At 43.5% G+C, this 23,112-nt stretch overlaps 1 protein-coding gene across 12 annotated transcripts in view; it reads right to left on the bottom strand.

The window, feature by feature from the left end:
• ncor2 (nuclear receptor corepressor 2) overlaps window positions 1–23,112 on the bottom strand; it is a 198,116-nt gene that overhangs the window by 55,284 nt on the left and 119,720 nt on the right. For 7 of the 12 annotated variants that reach the window (XM_082968599.1, XM_045707178.2, XM_045707173.2 and 4 more), the window contains exons 7-16: window positions 20,604–20,660; window positions 19,596–19,648; window positions 15,560–15,626; window positions 14,024–14,196; window positions 13,581–13,677; window positions 12,593–12,771; window positions 11,860–11,914; window positions 11,639–11,737; window positions 3,754–3,956; window positions 88–248 (exon numbers count right to left, since the gene is read on the bottom strand). In XM_082968599.1, coding sequence (XP_082824725.1) covers window positions 88–248; window positions 3,754–3,956; window positions 11,639–11,737; window positions 11,860–11,914; window positions 12,593–12,771; window positions 13,581–13,677; window positions 14,024–14,196; window positions 15,560–15,626; window positions 19,596–19,648; window positions 20,604–20,660 — 1,144 coding nt within the window. The remainder of the gene's footprint in view (window positions 1–87; window positions 249–3,753; window positions 3,957–11,638; window positions 11,738–11,859; window positions 11,915–12,592; window positions 12,772–13,580; window positions 13,678–14,023; window positions 14,197–15,559; window positions 15,627–19,595; window positions 19,649–20,603; window positions 20,661–23,112) is intronic. The other 5 variants (XM_082968600.1, XM_045707172.2, XM_045707175.2 and 2 more) reach the window with 3 other exon arrangements.

Below are 23,112 nucleotides of genomic sequence, written 5' to 3'. Positions count from 1 at the left end.
TCTAGTCAGGTGAAAAGAGCAGCGGGTGAAGATGCAGTGAAAGACATCATGCGGCAGTGTAGACTATAGCAGTAGAGTGAGACGTACCGAGTTCACCGCTGAGCGGCGGCGTGGCGGTCTCCTCCACCTCGCTGGTCATGGAGCGGGTGATGCGGCCCTTGCGCTGGCCCTGGCTGTTAGCCGTGCGTCGTCCCTTTAAGGCCACCGTGGGCTCTTTGTCTTCCCCGTCCTCACCAGAGGTGTCGTCCCTGCAGGGAGAGTGTCAGTCACACCACCTTCATCATCATGATTACCCTCCTCTTCCTCACTGCCTGGCCTGCACATGTGTACTGTTTAGTTTGTTAACCTAAAACCTGACAAAGTACAGAGGTTTGTCTGGGTTAAATAACTGAAAATAACTACAGTATGTGCCAAAGCACACACAGACGTGCACAGGCACGCGCACACACACAGGCCTCAAGGCTCAGGAGAGAGTAGTTTGGAGTTTTGCAAGCAAGGCAATATATCCCGTCAGTGACATGGCAGGCTAACAGATAAACAGTGATTTTGTAGCCGGTGTTCTCCCATTAATTTTCACCTGGTCCGGCATCATTATTCTAAGGCGGGCCTGTCCTGCTACCTTGCACACCAGATATAGCAGCGCCAGCTGTGCCAGGGGTTACAGGCAGCCACCACAGGGGGAGTGGGAGTCAGGTACTCGTCTGCCTGCTCTCCTCAGCCCAAGTACTGGAAGCACTGAAGATGCTTCATCATGATCAACACCACTCATTCAGACAGGCAGGACAACTCCTGTTCACTGTTCTGTTTGTCAGCAGCAGCAAACAACTCCAACTTGTCCAACCTCTATTCAGAGAGCTGGGAGCGTCACTAGAAGATTGGACATGATGATGATGATGGACTTCCATCATTCACTGTTCTTCCCTGTGAAACATGCGATTCTCATGAAGACAACACTGCATTGGGTGAGTGCTGTTCCACTGCTCACATAGATTGCAGTGCTCAGCAGCACTGACTGATTTCACCATCCTCCTCTCCATCACGCTGGAACTGTGCCTACAGAGATGCCAGGGCAAGGCAGCATCACACACAGCAGATCACACACCCTGGACTTGCTGGATTATTGTAGCAACCGACAGTACAGTAACGGTGTTGCTAGGCGGTCAATCATATCACTTTTCCCCCCATCGAAAAAGAAAATAAGTATGGCATCTTAAAAATGTGACTTTCGGTAGCCTATTGGGAGTGAGAGAAGAAAAACAGGAAAACAGCTGTTTATAAAAGTAGGAGAAGGCTTACGCAACAGATCGGCTAGAGTTCTGCTGAATTACAAGAAAGGTATTAGTCACACCCAGAACTGAAAATCATACAGAATCTATGACACGTCATCTAAACATGGCCACAACACAAGAACAAGGGCTCACAGTGAAACCGCATTTCGTCAGATATGCAAAGAGTATCTGAGGTTACAAACGATCATTTTCACACCGAAACATGAAATAGACAAGAGGAGTACCATTTATGTCTAGTGAAACACATAGCATTGGCTGCATTCTTATCTCTCCAATATACAGTGCATTCGGAAAGTATTCAGACCACTTTTTCCACATTTTGTTATGTTACAGCCTTATTCTATAATGGATTAAATAGTTTCCCCCCCTCAATCTACACACAATACCCCATAATGACAAAGCGAAAACAGGTTTATTGAAATTTAAAATATAAAACAGAAATACCTTTCTTACATAAGTATGAGATTCAAAATTGAGCTCAGGTGCATCCTGTTTCCATTTATCATCCTTGAGATGTTTCTACAACTTAATTGGAGTCCACCTGTGGTAAATTCAATTGATTGATTGGACATGATTTGGAAAGGCACACACCTGTCTATATAAGGTTCCACAGTTGACAGTGCATGGCAGAGCAAAAACCAAGCCATGAGGTCGAAGGAATTGTCCGTAGAGCTCCGAGACCGGATTGTATCGAGGCACAGATCTGGGGAAGGGTACCAAAACATTTCTGCAGCATTTAAGGTCCCAAAGAACACAGTGGTCTCCATCATTCTTAAATGGAAGAAGTTTTCGAACCACCAAGAGACTTCCTGGAGCTGTTCCCCCAGCCAATCTGAGCAATCGGGGGAGAAGGGCCTTGGTCAGGGAGGTGACCAAGAACCCGATGGTCAGTCTGACAGAGCTCTAGAGTTCCCCCCGTGGAGTTGGGAGAACCTTCCAGAAGGACAACCATCTCTGCAGCACTCCACCAATCAGGCTTTATGGTAGATTGACCAGACGGAAGCCACTCCTCAGTAGAAGGCACATGACGGCCTGCTTGGAGTTTTCTCAAAAGGCACCTAAAGGACTCTCAGACCATGAGAAACAAGATTCTCTGGTCTGATGAAACCAAGATTGAATTCTTTGGCCTGAATGCCAAGCGTCACATCTGAAAGAAACCTGGCACCATCCCTACGGTGAAGCATGGTGGTGACAGCATCATGCTGTGGGGATGTTTTTCAGCAGCAGGGACTGGGAGACTAGTCAGGATTGAGGGAAATATGAACAGAGCAAAGTACAGAGAGATGCTTGATGAAAACCTGCTCCACAGCGCTCAGGACCTCAGACTGGGGCGAAGGTTCACCTTCCAACAGGACAACGACCCTAAGCACACAGCCAAGATAATGCAGGAGTGGCTTTGGGACAAGTCTCTGAAAGTCCTTGAGTGGCCCAGCCAGAGCCTGGACTTGAACCCAATCTAACATCTCTGGAGAGACCTGAAAATAGCTGTGCAGCGACGCTCCGCATCCAATCTGACAGAGCTTGAGAGGATCTGCAGAGAACAAATGGGAGAAACTCCCCAAATACAAGCTTGTAGTGTCATACCCAAGAAGACTCAAGGCTGTAATCGCTGCCAAAGGAGCTTCAACAAAGTACTGAGTAAAGGGTCTAAATACTTATGTAAATGTAATATTTCGGTTGTTTTATTTTCATAAATTTGCAAAAAATGTCTTACAATTTGACAGAGTATTTCGTGTAGATCATTGACAAAAAATTACAAATTAAATACATTTTAATCCCAACAAAATGTGGAAAAAGTCAAGGGTATGTGTGTGAATACTTTCTGAAGGCACTGTAGGTTTAAATACTCTGAAAAAACGTAATAAGGAATCTTACAAATGTGACTTTTGGGAGTGAGAAAAAGAAAAACAGCAAAACAGTTTTTAAAAGTAAGAGATTTCCTGATCAGGTCAGGGTTATGATGATTACCTTTCCTGATCTAGTCAGGGTTATGATGATTACCTTTCCTGATCTAGTCAGGGTTATGATGATTACCCTTCCTGTTCTAGTCAGGGTTATGATGATTACCCTTCCTGATCTAGTCAGGGTTATGATGATTACCCTTCCTGATCTAGTCAGGGTTATGATGATTACCCTTCCTGATCTAGTCAGGGTTATGATGATTACCCTTCCTGATCTAGTCAGGGTTATGATGATTACCCTTCCTGATCTAGTCAGGGTTATGATGATTACCCTTCCTGATCTAGTCAGGGTTATGATGATTACCCTTCCTGATCTAGTCAGGGTTATGATGATTACCTTTCCTGATCTAGTCAGGGTTATGATGATTACCTTTCCTGATCTAGTCAGGGTTATGATGATTACCTTTCCTGATCTAGTCAGGGTTATGATGATTACCTTTCCTGATCTAGTCAGGGCAGCCAAATCTAACTCCATTTAGAGAGAGGAAGGCAAGCAAACTCACTTCATTACATCCTCCTTTTCTTCCCCCTCAGTCTTCTCCTCCTCTCTCTCTCCCTCCTTCTCTTTCTCCTTCTCCTCTTTGTCCTCCTGGCTGCTGCGGTTCACTTGTTGTTGTTGCTGCTGTTGTTGTTGCTGCTGCTGTTGTTGCTGTTGTTGTTGCTGCTGTTGTTGTTGCTGCTGTTGCTGTTGCTGCTGTTGGCCATGCTGTTGGGGTAGAAGAAAAGATGACAACATTTAGTTCGTTACAAACATGATCCCTGGTAACAGGAAACATGGTGTGAACACGCGCACACAGACGCACAGACTACATGCACACTTCCAGACACGTAAAACATATAAGAACCTATATACACACACAAAAACATGAGCCGTGTAGTAGTGTTGAGGTCATTCTGCCATCAATACCAGTAGGTACACCACAAGGACAGCCCATATGTCTTCCTTCATCTGGCACCTAGAACCACTTCCTCTTCCACTTCCTGTCTGTCTGTCTGGGCTCAGGTTCATATCATGAAAGAAATACTGCAGACTGCCAAAGACCTGCCACTAACACTGTTATAACTGGTGGAAACTACACTTATTTGAGCATTGTAAAGGACAGTTGCCTCAGTATATGGGAGTTGTGCTGTGTGTTAAGGTATTTTTCTTACAGCTCTGTAAATGGCTTTCTAGCTAAAGGTGAAGCCAATCCAATGTCTACTCTAATAACAGAGTCATTACATCTAGCTCTGGGCATGGAAACACAAAAAGGCAGAGAACGAGAGTGGGAGGCTAAATCAAAATGGACCTTTCTCACAGAGACACCTTCCTCCATTTGAACCATGTCACTCGAGTTGATGTCCCACCTCTCTGAAAGATTAACTCAACCCAACGCAAATAAAAGCCATAACACTGATTGATTCTCCAGTGGATAAACATGGTCTCCCTCTCTCTCCCCCTCCCCCTCCCTCCTTTCCTCCCTCCCACTGGGAACCTGGAGACAACAGCAGCCCAATCATCTCAATAGACTGCCATTATCTCTATGGTGATGCACCTAAACAGACCGAACAGCAAACTCACGGCCATTCACAGGTGTCTTAAATGAGTCAGGCTCAGGCAGGTGATATCTAAAAGCCTGCTACTGTATCTCTGCTCTGCTACTCTCCTTTACAACAACAAAAATAAGAAAATATTAAAATTGTTGGGGCTAGGGGGCAGTATTGAGAATTTTGAAAAAAATATGTGCCCATTTTTAACTGCCTCCTACACCAACTCAGAAGCTAGGATATGCATATTATTAACAGATTTGGATAGAAAACACTCTGCATTTTCTAAAACTGTTTGAATGGTGTCTGTAAGTATAACAAAACTCATATGGCAGGCAAAAACCAGAGAAAAATACAAGCAGGAAATGAAAATGTTGTGGCTGTACTATTTTCGAGTCATTGCTAATAGAACACACAGTGACAAAGGATTAATTTTGCACTTCCTACGGCTTCCACTAGATGTCAACGATCTTTATAAAGTTGTTTGAAGCGTCTATGATGAACAGAGACCGGATGACAAGGAAGGGAAGTTGACGTCCCTGGGATGTCGTCACTTCATTATTGCGCGCACATGCACGTTCATGTGAGATGAGACTTTGTATTTCAAACGTTTATCAAGACACAGGAGAGGTCCTGTTGAAATATTTACCCGTTTCACGTTCTCAAGGCCCTAAAGATTGATGCTAAACAACGTTTGACATGTTTGAACGAACGTAAATAGATTTTGTTTTACTTTTCGTCGTGACCCCCCCCCCGCCCCCGCCCTACATTTTGAGTAGCCTACTGAACGCGCTAACAACATGGAACAACTTGGAGTTATTTGGACATAAATTATGAACTTTGTCGAAAGAAACAACATTTGTTGTGGACCTGGGATTCCTGGAAGTGCCTTCTGATGAAGATAATCAAAGGTAAGGGAATATTTACAATAGTATTATTGATATTAAATGGTTCCAAGATGGTGCTAACCTGTATAGCCTAGCCTATTGTTCTTAGCATAGCACCCCGTTTATTGCAAAGTGTGATTTCCCAGTAAAGTTATTTTGAAATCTGGCAATGCGGTAGCATTTACGAGATGTTAATCTATAATTCTTTGAATGACAATATTATAATTTACCAATGTTTTCGAATAGTACTTTTGTAAATTGTAACGCTGATTCACCGGAAGCATTTGAGGGAGAAAAAATTCGGAATTTCACCGCCACTGTAAAATGCTGTTTTTGGATATAAATATGAACTTGATGGAACACAAAATGCATGTATTGTCTAACATAATGTCCTAGGAGTGTCATCTGATGAAGATTGTCAAAGGTTAGTGCATAATTTTAGCTGGTTTTCTGCTTTTGGTGACGCCTGTCTTTGAATTGACAAAACATTACACACAGTTATTTTCAATGTACTCTCCTAACATAACCTAACTTTATGCTTTCGCCGTAAAGCCTCTTTGAAATCGGACAATGTGGTTGGATTTAGGAGATGTTTATCTTTCAAATGGTGAAAAATAGTTGATTGTTTGACAAATTGAAATTATTAGATTCTTGAAGTTTTGAATTTCCCACCAAGGTATCTTGTCAATAAATCCCGGTACCGGGATCAGAGCGGGAAGGGGTCCTCTAGAGGTTTTAATCAAGGCTGGGCGCTGATTAGCTTTTTTGTTGTTATTATTACATACTCACCCGCCTCATGTTCTCTCTCTAGGTGTCATTAACGTTAGCTGTTGTGGTCCTGTTGAGCCTTTTCCTCTACTCTCCCATTTCCCTCTCTCTTTTCCTACAACTCTCTCTCTCGCCGACTCCCTCGTTCTCTCCCTGTGTTATTAGCGTTAGCCCCAGTGCTCAAGCAGCTCTGTTAACGAACCCGTAGTGTTTGTGTGCTGAGCTAAACGTTGACTAGCTAGGTAATGAGCTGAGGTGTCTCTGGGAGAAATGAGGAGACACCCAGCCACGACCACAGAAAGGTCGCTGGCTAATTAATGCACCATTTCATTAGCACCCACCACACCGCCGTTGGATTAAATGCCTAACACCCGATCTGGGCCTAAGTAATAACTGGGAGCTAATTAGCAATGGAAACCACCTGTTTAAAAAAAATCACGACAATACGGACACATTAGTGCTGAGACGAAGGGGGAGCACAACAGCACGTGTCACATAACCGGTGTGCTGCTTGCATGATGACCTATCCTCTACTGATCCCACTGCTCAGACAGAGTCCCATGGGTATGTTACCTCTCTATGTAAGTTCTACTGACAAACGTCCTTCACCTAATGCCTTCTCAAGTGTGGAGTGGTTAGGGGTGTGGCTGTCAGGAAATTTTGGCAGCTGGTGATTGTCAAGCATATAACTGTCGGTCTAACAGTAATTGACCGTTAATGAACAAACACATTTAGCTTCTCCTGGCTTCCACACATAGCCTACAAACCACTGATGCAGACCTATGGAACATCTACATTTTAATACGTCTAATAAATCCATGTAATACAGCCTACACCGTCACAATATATACATTTATTTTAGACAGGTCTAAAGAGGCATGATATGAGGAAAATGTATATTTCAGAAGAACAGATAAGCATACTCTGACTTGTCCTTATGTTAGGTCCTGATGTGGCTATGCCATATGGCTGTGGGCTACACTAGCTCATTTAGCAGACAAGATTTGCTTAGAATTCTGTGGCATTATTTTATAGTAGGCATAATACAATTGAACAAAGAATAAAATATAAATATCTTCTCCTAATGATTTGAGGGAGTGCGGCATGCGGCAATTCTGTGTTGAGCGGTTATCAATGAAATTGGTACTACTATAGACTTAATTTAGTTATTCATGTAACTTTAGTTGTTCTACAAATGTTGGGCTATATGTTTTGTTTTTAAATACATTGTAATACCCTGACTACACCGCTCGCTTCGCGTGCGCTGGAAAATAAATTTAGAAATCCATATTATTCAATTATTGCACCCACACTGCTCGAGCGCGTAAACAACCGTCTGCGTTGCCAAGGGCTAAAATAGAAGTCAGTTCTATTTGTGACGCAGATCGCGGTGCAAGTCCTGCCTCTCCCATCTCCTTATTGGTTTATAGAAGAAGATACCCACATGGCACGAACTGTGTTGTCAGTCATCGTGGTAATACTATGAAAGTTTTGATGCCAATCACCATATAAGTTCAAAGAAGAAAAAGCCTGGAAGGAGGAGAGATGACTAGAAATGATTCGTTTGACCGTTTTATGTATGGATTAATTGTCGGGTAGAGGACCTTGTTCATTTCAGGTGAAATAACTCAATGTTTATATCCCAGGACAAATTAGCTAGCAACAGCAAGCTAGCTAAATAGGACAAATTAGCTAGCAAGTGCAAGCTTGCTGCATGATGCGACTCTAATGATGAATTGAAAAAAGTCGATTGAAAGGCATGAGCTCTGCTCTGTTTTATTGGGTAGGCTGTACACACTTCATTAGTCTCTCATTCACTATTTGACAAGCACTTGATAATGCCTCAAATTTCACGGCGGCATCCCCTTTGTGGCCGTAATGCACCCTAAAAAATCCATGCCTTTTGCGGCTAGCGGCCGTTGTGCCCTTGGCCCGGAGTGCTGCGTTGTGCCTGAGTGCTGCGCGCTCCGAAGCGCCCTCTAACTCACATGGCTCTCAGTCATGTGATCGGGTCTTTCTCACAGGATATAAGTGAAGACAGACACATCGGGGATGCAACTGCACGCATCCTTATCCAATTCCGAGGTACATTTTGAAGATATTGGAAGAACTGTCCACATTTACTTTTCATCAGCCAACAAGATGAGTTGGCCTAACGTACAGCAAAAGCACAAGCCTATGTCAATCTACTATCACCCATAGTACAAAAGTGGACCTATTCTATTCTGTGCGTCAAATAAATATTCCAAACCTAGTCTGGGACAGATCCCTAAGTAATACAACCACTAGCATCCCCAAAAAATGTTTTACGCAGTGTGGCTGACGCAACAGATCAGTCTTCCCTGTGGCTCAGTTGGTAGAGCATGGTGTTTGCAACGCCAGCATAGTGTGTGCAACGCCAGGGTTGTGGGTTCGATTCCCACAACAACAAAAAATGCATGAAATGAAATGTATGCATTCACTACTGTAAGTCGCTCTGGATAAGAGCGTCTGCTAAATGACAAAAATGTAAATATCAGAACGTTTATTTTAAATGTTGATAAACTATTTGGCTGTCACATTATAAGCGCAGCATGGCAGTAGGCTATAAGCGCGAATGTTCCATTAGTGGGAAAACCCCATTATCAAAAGTGACCGCAAATGCAATTATGCATGTAATGCTTTTATTATAAATGTGCATTTTTATGGTGAAAATGATCTTCCCAAATCATGAAACTCACGAACTGCACATGTATGCCAGTTAGACTCTAAATCCCTTGTAAAGCAGATTCATGTGCTTAATTTTAAGAAGTTATTTGGCCACTTTAGTTGTGATACAAACCTTATCAAAACATATAGGCCTATGGGCTAGGCTACATGAGGCGACTACGACTAGAAAAAGTCACAAAAAAAGGCAGTTTCTATTGCTGGGCATCATTCACAAGTGATAATATATAATTCACAAGTGATAGGCTACTATTGTCACCCATCAGACTATTCTTGATTTAATCTTGTTTTTACATACAGTACCAGTCAAAGGTTTGGACACCTACTCAAGGGTTTTTCTTTACTTTGACTATTTTCTCCATTTTCTGTAAAATAATAGTGAAGACATCAAAACTATGAAATAACACGTATGGAATCATGTAGTAACCAAAAAGATGTTAAACATATCAAAATATATTTTATATTTGAGATTTTTCAAAGTAGCCACCCTTTGCCTTGATGACAGCGTTGCACACTTTGGCATTCTCTCAACCAGCTTCATGAGGTAGTCACCTGGAATGCATTTCAATTAACAAGTGTGCCTTGTTAAAAGTTAATTTGTAGAATTTCTTTCCTTCTTAATGCGTTTGAGCCAATCAGTTTTGTTGTGACAAGGTAGGGGTGGTATACAGAAGATAGACCTATTTGGTAAAAGACCCAAGTCCATATTATGGCAAGAACAGCTCAAATAAGCAAATAGAAACGACAGTCCATCATTACTTTAAGACATAAAGGTCAGTCAATACGGAAAATTACAAGAACTTCTGAACTTCTTCAAGTGCAGTCGCAAAACCCATCAAGTGCTATGATGAAACTGGCTCTCATGAGGACCGCCACAGGAAAGGAAGACCCAGCGTTACCTCTGCTGCAGAGGATAAGTTCATTAGCGTTACCAGCCTCAGAAATTGCAGCCCAAATAAATGTTTCACAAAGTTCAAGTAACAGACACATCTCAACATCAACTGTTGAGATGTGAGGAGACTGCATGAATCAGGCCTTCATGGTCAAATTGCTGCAATGAAACCACCACTAAAGGACACCAATAATAAGAAGAGATTTGCTTGGGCCAAGAAACATGAGCATTGGACATTAGACCAGTGGAAATCTGTCCTTTGGTCTGATGAGTCCAAATTTGAGATTCTTGGTTCCAACTGCCGTGTCTTTGTGAGACGCAGGTGAATGGATGATCTCCGCATATGTGGTTCCAACTGTGAAGCATGAAAGAAGAGGTGTGATGGTGTGGGGGTGCTTTGCTGGTGACACAGCCTGTGTCATTTATTAGAACTCAAGGTACACTTAACAAGCATTACTTCCATAGCATTCTGCAGCGATACGCCATCCCATTTGGTTTGCGCTTTGTGGGACTAACATTTGTTTTTCAACAGGACAATGACCCAACACACCTTCAGGCTGTGTAAGGGCTATTTGACCAAGAAGGCGAGTGATGAGTACTGTATCAGATGACCTGGCCTCCACAATCACCTGACCTCAACCCAAATGAGATGGTTTGGGATGAGTTGGACAGCAGAGTGAAGGAAAAGCAGTCAACAAGTGCTCAGCATATGTGGGAACTCCTTCAAGACTGTTGGAAAAGCATCCCAGGTGAAGCTGGTTGAGAGAATGCCAAGTGTGTGCAAAGCTGTCATCAAGGCAAAGGGTGGCTACTTTGAAGAATCTCAAATCCATTTTGATTTGTTAAACACTTTTTTGGTTACTACATGATTCCATATGTGTTATTTCATAGGTTTGATGTCTTCACTATTAATCTACAACATAGAAAATAGTAAAAATAAAGAAAAACCCTTGAATGCGTAGGTGTGTCCAAACTTTTGACTGGTACTGTACACTAAATAATATATGGGTGAAATTTGTTTTGATTTAGAATGGAACATTATCATGCACGTGTCTCGAGACAGGGGCAGTGAAAGAAACACGTCATCTATGCACTTAACCAGCGAATGGAGGAAGCTTTTCCCGTGGTTCATTTTCATGCCAGCCAGGTAAGCTTTAGGCTTGTTGTAAAGATAAACAACGTACTTAATATTAGGAAAGTTGACAAACAAATATAGTAGGCCTAGTCTATAGAAAGCTGATGGGATCCTCCTCTTTTTAGTAGTCGCCATCTCTCTGTTTTCTCGCGCAATTGTATAACCTGTAGAAATGTTGCGCAACTTGAGCTCTCATGAAGTGTTTGATTCAATTTTCGATTACATTTGCATTGATGTCAGAGTGATTAGAGGGACAATAGAGTGCTGGGTACCAGGCAGTTAACAAGTTTGGTAGGCTACTAATGACCATCAGCAGCATCAGAGCTTGGAGAAGCCTAATTACCGTGGCTAAACGGTCACATGGAATTTGACTGCCTTCATGACTCGTGACCTGGTGTGGCGGTAATACGGTCACAGCAACAGCCCTAGGAGTGGTTTGAAGTTGTTCAAGTTAAGTTGTGTAACTACAGTACCTGGCTCCTGCCACGGCGCCGGTAGTTCCTGCGCACAATGTTCTTGTAGTTCTCGTTCTTTTTGGTCAGGTAGTAGAAGAGGACACATTCTGCCACCGTCTGAAACAAAACACAACATTACTAGGACCTAATCTCCAAAACAAGATGTGAAAAAGACTACTCAAGTGTCAGGACTCAGGGTCGATCATTGTGCATGGAGTGAAGGATCTTCCAAATTGTACCTTTCTCTCCAGGAAAGAAGCAATCAGGCCAAAGTTCTTTGGGTGCTGGATGAACCTGTGACACAAAGCACACAGACTAATACGTTTTTTTTAAATGATCTAATAAATGATCTGGAAGCACTCAGTCTTTTGATATGCAAGTAAATTGAGGAGTGAGTGACGCATGTGTAGTTTGGTTGATGGGAGAAGAGGCTCTCATCAGTGCTGACATAACAAAACAGTCCCAACATCCATCTCTCCAGAGATATCTCACTCTATTACTCATCTAAAGCATGCTCTCATCAACACCAACCTAGAGTTCCCTCACCATACTTCTATCAGCACATCCTGACTAACATTACTCGATATCCCAATAGGATAACACAGCCAGTACTGAGCATTGCTTACATCTCTTCCAACTCTCTCTTATTGATGTGTTTTTATATGGGCTTAGGCTGAGCGGACAAGACAATTCACATCCACATCTCTCTCCCTCTACTTTTCTCTCTCTCCCTCTCTGCACAGTGGAAGCATTTACAGTCTCTGATCTCAGTCTGTGGGTTCGGTTTGGCTGGTTGATGTATCCTCCATTTCTCACAAAGAGAGAAGATTAACTTCCTCAACAACTCCCTGACCTTTGGATAGTTCACAATCTCAGTCTGATTGCTATTAGAAATCAATGTTTTGTCTACTACTGCACAGCACACACTCCTGCCATTCTATGCAGAGTAATTCTACGGTGTGTACGACATACTTCTCGCGGAAGGTGTCCTTCTCCTGTTCGCTCCACATGTTCATGACCTGCCGGTCCTTGTACACCTTCATGGGGTCGTCCATCAGGCCGTTCATGTTGATGAACTTGATGCGCTGCTGCTCGGCGTCAAACAGCATGGGAGGGATGACCGCAAGCTGGCGCATTTGCTTCTCGGTGTTCTGACACAAACACGCACCCGCACACATGTGTAAACAAACACACACACACACACACACACACACACACACACACACACACACACACACACACACACACACACAATCAGACAAACACAGACAAACAGACAAAATGTCTTGGAGTGAGTACACTGTAGTGTACACCAAGGCAGAGCTTTCCCAACATCAGGCTGAGATAAACACAGTGTATAGAGGCAGTGGTGGTGAGACAGTCGAAGCAGTCGTGTTGTGTTAAGTGTGTAAGAGGTCATAAGATATAGAGGAAGTTTGAGGTCGGGAAGGAGGAGGGGACGAGAGAGACGCTGCACGCTTGGTGGGAGCAGTCAGTTCTTTTCCAGATGTAAAGAACCACAGCTGAGTGGGGCTGACCTCACAGAGAAACACTGGCCCTCTACTGTACACAGTGTGATGACTAGCCTTGTTATTCACAAGCCAGCTCTGCCTTTCCTGTGGAACACTCAGAACACTCCCCCCAACCACGGTCAGAGTAAAACCTCTTTGGTTGTGCAAGTGGCAGAACTATAGTCTATTTACTCTGTGTGTGTATTTGTGCATCTGTCTGGTTCACACTCCACAAATAATCATGTTTCCTGAACTAGTTCTAAGTGTTATGCAGCTACAGTAACTGTGTCCTGTAACTTACACGTCACAAATACATTAGTGCTTGAGTGTGTCAAGCAACAAGCATGACAAGAACACTGTATATTGAGAGATGGGAGAAATGGCTGGTCCAGAGGGGAGAGAGGATTGAAGGAGAGGTGAAGAGCGGGAGGTGAAGTGTAAGAGCTCACCTCTTGCTCTGATATGCCGTCAACAATCTCAGAGACCTCGTGTTCACTGCGGGCTGCAGATGAGGCCAGTCCTCCTCCACGCTGCCCCACCCGGCTGCTCCACACAGGGGGAACACAGAGGACATGTCAACACACTGCAGGTACTGGAACTGAGCTCTTCCTTCTTTGACATCACACACACACACACACACACACACACACACACACACACACACACACACACACACACACACACACACACACACACACACACACACACACACACACACACACACACACACACTTCTGTCCATACTGTAATCAAGCAACAACTCAACGCAATGTAATCAGACTTTGTTTTAACAGAATGGAATCTCTTATCTTATGTTTTAAATACAGCACAATAGACTCTCCCCAACCTAGAATATTGAGGAGGAGCAGGAGGCCCCGGGGCCTTGACTCACCTCTGCATGCGCTCCTGCAGCTCTCTCTGCTTGCGGATCTCAGGGAACTGTTTCTCGTAGTACTCTCGCACCTTGCTCTCCTTAGCCCGGCGCCGGGGGTTGTTCTCAATGCGCTCCACCTTCTTCTCCCAGGCCTCCATCAGATGGTCATAGCGCTGGCAGAACTTCTGTTCCTGAGAGGATGAACAACCAGGTCAATCAGCATTTCAAAGAACATAATCAACTCATACCAAATAACAAGTGTCCCTTTTTTCTCCTCATATCAGGATGTAATTAAAACGTCTGAAATAGCATGTGCCACAAACCAGAATTCAAAGGAAATATGCCTAGTTTCTCTGCCTAGAGCAACGTGAAATCAGTGAAAAGACCAGTAATACACTCTATTAATATGCTGTTGTTCCTACCAACTCATTATACTGTACCCACGTTGCCTTCTCTAGCCCTATTCCCGTGGAAGGTGACTATGGTGATGTACATAATTGTTTACATGTGCTCTATTCCCTCCTCTCGGTTTCTTTAGTCCTCTAATCTCTTCCTCCCTCCTGGTCTTCTCAGCATGCTTGTCCATGCAGCATACTACACTGTGCTTCTGCAGAGACTGAATGTAACCTTGAGTCATGACAAGAACAGAGCTCCATGTTTTCCCAGCTCCTCGGCGGGGCAGGCAGTAAAGCAAACCATTAACCCTGGAGGAGACATAGGCTTCTGAAGCCTCTTAAAAACATGTCTCAGCAGGCCGCACTCTGCAACTATCCCCTCTCCTGTCTGGAGCTGGCCTGGGACCTCTACTTACACTAAACACCATGACTGGATAGTGGATACATGACCTTGCAGCGCAAGGCTCATCAAACAGTGCTATGGGGCAGTGGGTGTGCCCCTCTATACATTACAGTCTAGATACGGTTACTGCATTTAGAGTTAGGGGTTAGTGTAACTGTGCAACGATAGAATTATTCCCAATTACAGATGTCCTTTTACTGATGCACAGATGTGAAGCATGGTTCTTAAACATAGTGTATCCCTGTGGGAATATATTACACGGGAACAGTCAGGGCTTGATTTGTGGTAAAGATTTTCTGTCGGGGCGGGTGGTTTCTAGGATGTCTGCCTAACTCGGACTTCAGAGTCTGGACAATCGATAGCAGAGTTATTTATAGCCCTGCCCGCTGCCTCGGTCCTGCTCAATAACACAGACAGACAGACGGGACAGGACAGACAGACAGAGCAGTGGTGATTCTCCTGTACTATCTGCTATCTCCTAACCAGACAGGAAGCAGACTTGATGTGAGAGGAAAAAGTCCTGGGAGAGCTGAATGTTTTAGACCTTTCATTTTTCAAAAGCAGTAACAGCCGTGCTCCAACACTGCATAGGACTAGCTACTGCTACAGTGTTACTAAAGAACAGGCACAAGGGCCCAGAGCTCTTCTTGCCTTTGGAACATGGACACTGTCTTCCAAGGAGCTTCTGGCCCAGTTTCAATCTGGTCATCGGTCATAGAGCAGTCCCAGCAGAGAAGCACACTGTTCTGTACTCACCCACTGCTTACGAGCATGATTTCTCCTCTTGAAGTAAAGAATGAGTTTCTTCCTCATCGCCTGGTTTCTGTGAAGGGTGAAGGAGAAAGAGTGATAAATAAAAAAGAGGCAGTTGGAATGGGAGAACACAGAGACAGAATTGGAAAATCAACACAAATATTGCTGAAAATGAATTTATTTTGGGGAAGGATAAAATAAATACGTATTTATTTTGATGATTTCACACATTCAATGATTGGTGCTCTTATGTCAACAACAATAAGCCTCTGTGAGCACACGGTGTAGCTTACATGTTCCTCTTTCCAGGTATGAACTCCATCTTATCCCCCCCCCCACACACACACACACACACACACACACACACAAAACACAGGCATGCAACGCCTGTCCCTATTGGGGTTTAATGGCGGGAACCAGGTTACAGAGAATTACAGAGATTTCCTGCGCAAATATACTCCTGTTTCCCAGGATAAATAACTGCGAGTAAAACGGTAAATTATAATAAATGATATCTATGAACAGCATGACATGAAATGGAACTGTTCAATTATATGCAATGTCCTAACCTGGCTTCTCTACGGCCTTCTCTGCTCTGCTATCTGCATGATCAATCATCAATGCTGAGGGTGGGGACAGACGGCGCATCTCAGTATGAAGCGCAGTTCACAATGCATGTATCATCTCATCATGGTAACTTTCTCCTTCTGAAAATGCTACAGTAAGATTAGGACTAATATATCTTAATACGCATCTCTATTTACACATCTCCATCTGGTTTTCAGAGGTTAACTTATTTTTTTAATTGTGAAGACATGTTTAAATTGCATCTGAAGAGTTTTAAAACAGCCTATAACTCAAATATTATTATCTCTCCAACAATTCCATTCAAACTGCATCCAAAATAGATAATCCTGTTCAAGATTGACATACACTGACATACAAAACATTAGGAACACTTCTTTCCATTACATAAACTGACCAGGAAGAAATCCAGATGAAAGCTATGATCCCTTATTGATGTCACTTATTAAATCCAATTCAATCAGTGTAGACGAAGGGGAGGAGACAGGTTAAAGGAGGATTTTAAGCCTTGAGACAATTGAGAAATGGATTGTGTATGTGTGCCATTCAGAGGGTGAATGGCAAGACAAAATATTTAAGTGCCTTTGAACGTGGTATGGTAGTAGGTGCCAGGCGCACCGTTTTGAGTGTCAAGAACTACAATGCAGCTGGGTTTCACACACTCAACAATTTCCCGTGTGTATCAAGAATGGTCCGCCACCCAAAGGACATCCAGCCAACTTGACACAACTTTGGAAGCACTGAAGTCAACATGGGCCAGCATCCCTGTGGAACTCTTTCGACACCTTTTAGATTCCATGCCCAGACGAATTGAGCCTGTTCTGAGGGCAAAAGGGGGGGTGAAACTCAATATTAGGAAGATGTTTGTAATGTTTGGTATACTCAGTGTAAATATAGATGTACTATCATACCTCTTTCAGGTAATAAATTCAATGCAGTATTAGCCTTATATTAAGCTAATGAATGCATACGCTTTGAAATTATAGCCTCCATCTTTGTTCTCCTGTGAGATATGCACCTGCTCTCAGCTGGCTTCTCTCCTTAGCTCTTGTAAAGTCCCAGGAAAAGCTAGACGAGAAAAGCTTATTGGGCATTTATTTGTGTTTCATATACTAATATAATATTCGAAGAGGGATGCAAGCTTGCTCTTGTTGAATTAAATACAGCAGCGGGGAGATTGAAAGAAGAGAGGTAGCATGCTGCAGTTATTCATTTAGACCCATAAGCATTCAATCTTCGTGAAGAGAGAAGCGAAAGCCATCTGCATTCTATCCTAGCACTATATTATTCAAGCATGTCATTAGAGTGATGAGGATAAGGACAACAAAAGCATTACATTTAACTGTTGCGAGAGCAAGGAAGGAATGATGCAACAGTAGAGAGAGAGAGAGAGAGAGAGAGAGAGAGAGAGAGAGAGAGGAGGTAACACAAGGAGGCCAACTTTTAAAGCTGGTGTGGCCCAGGAATGGAAACAGCCAGAGATAAAGGTCAGGGCAGTAATCACTCTGGCAGCCGCTCTCCCTCCATTATCTCTTTCTTTGGTGTAAAATGATCTTAATCTGGCAGTTGTACGGTCACATCCCTCCTGATTAATGTAATCATATTCTACATGAGTCACATCAGCTGGTGTCACAGGCAAGGACAGACAGACGGCAGGAAGCAAATAAGGCACTACGTGGGTGTGTGCGAGCGCGCGCGTTACGCAGAAGGACATCACAGAACGCAGTCTAAAGTGGACACGATGACCTCATCAAAACAAAAAGACACCCCCATCTACACATGTTCCTATATAAACCAACATCTAAACTCACATAAGCATGTAAACACATACTGAGAACCATATAAACACTAATTCACTCTCCCACACACTGGGACACGTACACCATACCACTGTGGTGCATAGACACAATACAGGCGGAGATAGACAAAAACACACAGATGCACACACATAGTAAACAGGCTTCTATAGATAGATGTTAGAAGTGCACAGAGGAAAAGCAAGCTTCTGTAACTGATGCGCACACACACCACACACACACACACACACACACACACACACACACACACACACACTTAAAAACATTAACGTGTGTATGTAAATTGTAAAGTATTTTGTCTGTAATGTCTTTTTCATCATGTGTCAGACCCCAGTAAGACTAGCTGTCGCCATTGGCGTCAGCTAATGGGGATCCTAATAAATCATATCAAGGCCAGACCAGGGCTGACAGATGAAGTCCTATAGAGACAGACGTGGCATTGTGCTCCGGACACTAGATGGTGGAAGGAGAGATTAGCTGCTCTGGACCGTTTCAATAGGTTTCGTTTGTCCAACACTAAGAGTGCACCGTATTCCTGAGAAATCACAGTACACTGTAAACAGCACCAAAAACATGTGGAAATTATAGTTATGCAAAAAGAGTTTTCATGTTGATATGTGCCACACTAAAGACGCAAGCACGGTCCATGTTCCCGTTCTGTAATGTGTGTAAGATTACGGTGAAAAATAAACAATACATTTATTTTAACCTTTATTTAACTAGGCAAGTCAGTTAAGAATAAATTCTTATTTACAATGAAGGCCTACTCCGGCCAAACCCGGACGATGCTGGGACAATTGTGCGCCAACCTATGGGACTCCCAATCACGGCCAGATATGATACAGCCTGGATTCGAACCAGGGACTGTAGTGACGCCTCTTGCACTGAGATGCAGTGCCTTAAACCGCTGTACCACTAGGGAGCTACCTGTGGATATATTTCCATGGATTTATATATTCTAAGTTCTGAAATACTGAACACTGGCTATTGGCCCCAACGTTGAGTCAGTGTGGGAGATGAGAGGGGTAGTGGACAGAGGAAGCAGAGAGGTTAAGGTGGGTAGGGGGTCTATGGATCTGCTACTCATCTTTCTCAACAGGGACAGGGCCAAGGTTATCAAACCGGTTAGGGGCACCACAAAGAAGTCAATTGTGATGAATCAAAGCTATACAGCGCTATTTAATAACACACACCCTTTCTGATCAAACAGTGCTGGGATCAAACAGAGTAGAGAAAGAGGGGCAGTGAAGGGAGGATGTCAGTTCAAATGTAATGTGTGTAACATTTCCTTCACTTACATTGCTATAGTTGTGAACAAAAGTGCAGTATAAATTCATTTCCACAAAAAATGACCAAAATGTGTTGTCAGAGAGAGATCACAAGGTTAAATAACTGTTTCAGTGCACTACCACAGCTATAAAGACTGCATGCGTGGCTGACACTGAAACATTGATGGTCTGTGGCCGTTTGTTGGGATGGGACTCTCTAGAGTAGATGAGAAGGAGCGCAGTAATGGCATTTAGGACCATAGCAATCCCACTGAGCCCACAGGGACAGATGATATACACTCAGACAAACACACACACAAACATTAGCATAAACCCAGTGCCTTTACCCCAGAGGGCGGGCTAACTTACATTTTGATGTTGTCATGGTACTGCTTGGTGTCAGATGGCTGGTTGTACAGAGGCTGAGAGGGGAGGGAGCGAGAGAGAGAGATGAAAGTGTTAGTGATGCTGCCAGAGGTGGGAATTCAGTTTCACAGCAGCATGGAACATGAAGGCTAGGAGGTTTATACACTCCCTTCTCTGCACCCTGTCTGGTGTCATTGCAAAGCTCCTATGCCAGATGCAGTAACAACATTCACCCATTACATTCTACCAACAACATGTTGAATATCTGACATTGAACAGAGTCTGACAGAGAAATGTTGGTGTGATATCATACTGGTTTATACAAATATCTGAGAAAAGTCTGCCAAAAAAATTGGCTCAGATTTTTTACCATCAATCAATAACTCAACCAACTGAACCATCAAATTATATGTATTAATTAATCTATCATTCATTTAATCAATCGCACAAAATGAATCAATATGTATGCGAGAGAGTGTGAAACAAAGGCTGTTGTGAGGCTCATTTGGGCATCGCCCTGAGTTCCATAGTACTATATAACTGTTACTGCTGTGCCAAGCTGACAACAAGTAGTAAGCACAATGACGACATGGCATCCTAATCCAGCCCTTCTCAAGACTGTTCTCAAGAGACTCATAAGTGGAAAAAGTCCATCTTTGGGTAAAATTAGTTGGTTTCAAAACAAACAAAAACATTTTTATTTCATGACACAAGGGAGTTAAAAAGTTGAGGAAAAAAATGGATGGCAAACAGCTTTCATGGGTCAAACGAATCTGAAATTGTTGTTTCTGTGGTCCAGCTATTTTACCATCTCTCACTCTCATTCCTGAACAGAAAACTAAACCCACATCATGCTCTCTTTCCAGGGCTTGCTACACATCTTTGATTTCAGACAAACTCCTCCTCCGTTACTTATCCCTCCTCCCCAAGGTCAAATAATGCAAAAAAATGATGTTGCAATTTTTTTTATTCAGATGACCATTAAGAGGTGAGAAAACAGCAGAGACTCACCAGTTCTACTCGGGGTCCCAGTCCTTCCAGAATCCTGTGAGCTTCCTCTGCCTTTTTCTGAGGAGACACGACACACACAACACATTCATCACATGTCAACAACAAAGCCTCACGTCTCCCATCACCAAGGCAATGCAGCAGCCTGCTCACTCAATCACTGATGTTTGGATGGGCACTCTGGTTGCAGCAACTATTATTAGAGCTTTTAACACAAGGCAGCACCTTGCCTCAGCTCCCTCTCGTTTCTCCTCTCCTGGATAAAAGATAACTCACCTCCCCGAGCACAGATTCCAGAAGAGACAGAAGGGTAGAGCGAGAGCACGCAGGAGAGGGAGCGTGAGAAAGAGCAAGAGCGAGTGAGACTGTATGGTTGCAGTGCTTCTCCAATAAGGGACATCTGACAAAACAGAGAGAAAGAGCTCACCTAGTGTGCTTAGGTTGTAGTTTCAGACTGAGCGAGTGAGCGAGTGAGTGAGTGAGATAGAGAGTGAGGCAGCAAGTAGCCTTGTGGTTAAGAGCGTTGGGCAAGTAACCAAAAGTTTGCTTGTTCGAATCACAGAGCCGACTAGGTGGAACATCTGTCGCTGTGCCCACTTAACCCCAATTGCATCTGTAAGTCGCTCTGGATAAGTGCTAAATTACTAAAATGTCAAATGTAGAGCGAGAGGAGAGAGAGGGAAGCTCAACCGCATCGCTGTGCCTCTATCACAGATGACCTCTACTCAGTTGAGCTCTATACATGTATATTTAGCCATGCCCATGCCACACGCACTCGCTCCCTCTCCTCTGTACCTTTCTCTCTGGTTCATTGGTCCGATAGATTCTCCTTAGTGACTTCATTCTCATATTGTACTGATATAAAGCTGCAAGACTAAGGACATATCAAAGACTACGATCAATGACATTGGCAACAAAGAGAAGGGGATACATGTGTACGCTAAATTCAGACGGGGCAATGACAACACTGTTGATCAACATGGAGCTATGACACACTACGGTTCCTCCTCCAATCCAGCTCAGCCAGTCACACCTGAGATTAAATTGGCAGCCAGTGATTGTGAGTGAGGCTGGACCAACTCAAAGATGCCCCCTAGTGCTTAGACAGGAGTACTACCACTGGAGCAGAAAACTAACTGAGCTGCTCTTCGCTCACAGAAGCATTTCCAGTCCATAGAAAAAGGAAATATGGGCTACATCATAAGAAATACGAAATTAAAATGATAGGGTTTAATATTGGCACAAGCAAAGAGGGAAGGTGCAGTGACTTGAGAGATCTCTCTGTACCTTGTGTGTGTGTGTGTGTGTGTGTGTGTGTGTGTGTGTGTGTGTGTGTGTGTGTGTGTGTGTGTGTGTGTGTGTGTGTGTGTGTGTGTGTGTGTGTTTAACAGTGGGACTGGGATAGTGCAGTTCCAGTGAGTCACGGTTGTTTCTCTTGTATTTGTGTCCAAGGCAGCCATTTTCTAATAAGAAATGGTGAACTTGAGTGGTGTCGCCTATGGCGTTGACAAAGGCCTGTGGCTGTATCCCTGTCGCTGAGAGACGAGGTGACACTAAGCCCACAGAGACAGATGACACCAGGCCTGACTGAGAGGAACGCTTCTGCTGAGACTGGAGTCATTACAGCCAGGTGCTGAAACACACACACACACACACACACACACACACACACACACACACACACACACACACACACACACACACACACACACACACACACACGTACCCAAGACAAACACCAACACCCATGCCTTGTCTTCTTCACATATACTTAAGGATCACACAGGCCGCACCGAATGTGGATCTCCCCGTTCGTCTACCGATTTGTTCAGTGAACTGTTCTCTGATGCACGATTCTACCTTTGTTCAGAGATCCTAAGTACTCTGGGCAGGCAAATGCTATTGGTGTGTATGACTGAGCCTTTATATGATATGCAAACAAACAAACAAACAAACGAAAGACAGACCAGTGTGGTGGTGGTGCTCAGCAGCACTCAGTGTTAGTAGTGATAGGGGGGTAAAACACGCTACAGTACATATTGCTATATTATTTATTATCATCACTCCTTCTGCATGGATTCAGTGGTGCCATCATTACTCAGCTCTGAGCTGGTAAGTACATGGGGTGAAAGGTATACAGTACTATTGTCGGTCAACAGGTCTCTTTTAAACCATTCAATTGTTTCTATTATATAATAGAATTTTACTTTACTTCAAGAGTTGACCTTCCTTAAGGTTCTGACCCGGCTCGGCAAGGAAATGTACAGAGGTCCTGCCCCTTACACATACAGGGGACCATCTGTAGTCGGCATAATGAGTGGGAAAAGACTCCTTATATACCATTGCAATCTACACAAACATGTTTATACAGTTTTGTGTATCCGTATGCAAGGAGCAGTGCTTACCACTAGGTGGACTAAGAGTATTGGAAATGAATGCATTATTAACTACAACTAGATAATATCCTACTCAATCTGCTTTGATTGACCTAGATTTCTACGAAATCCTTGCG

This window comes from Salmo salar, chromosome 24, assembly GCF_965601325.2.
Source record: "Salmo salar chromosome 24, fSalSal1, whole genome shotgun sequence".
Lineage (NCBI taxonomy): Eukaryota > Metazoa > Chordata > Actinopteri > Salmoniformes > Salmonidae > Salmo > Salmo salar.
The sequence above is the reverse complement of the archived record's forward strand: the minus strand, read 5'-3'. Positions and strand labels throughout refer to the sequence as shown.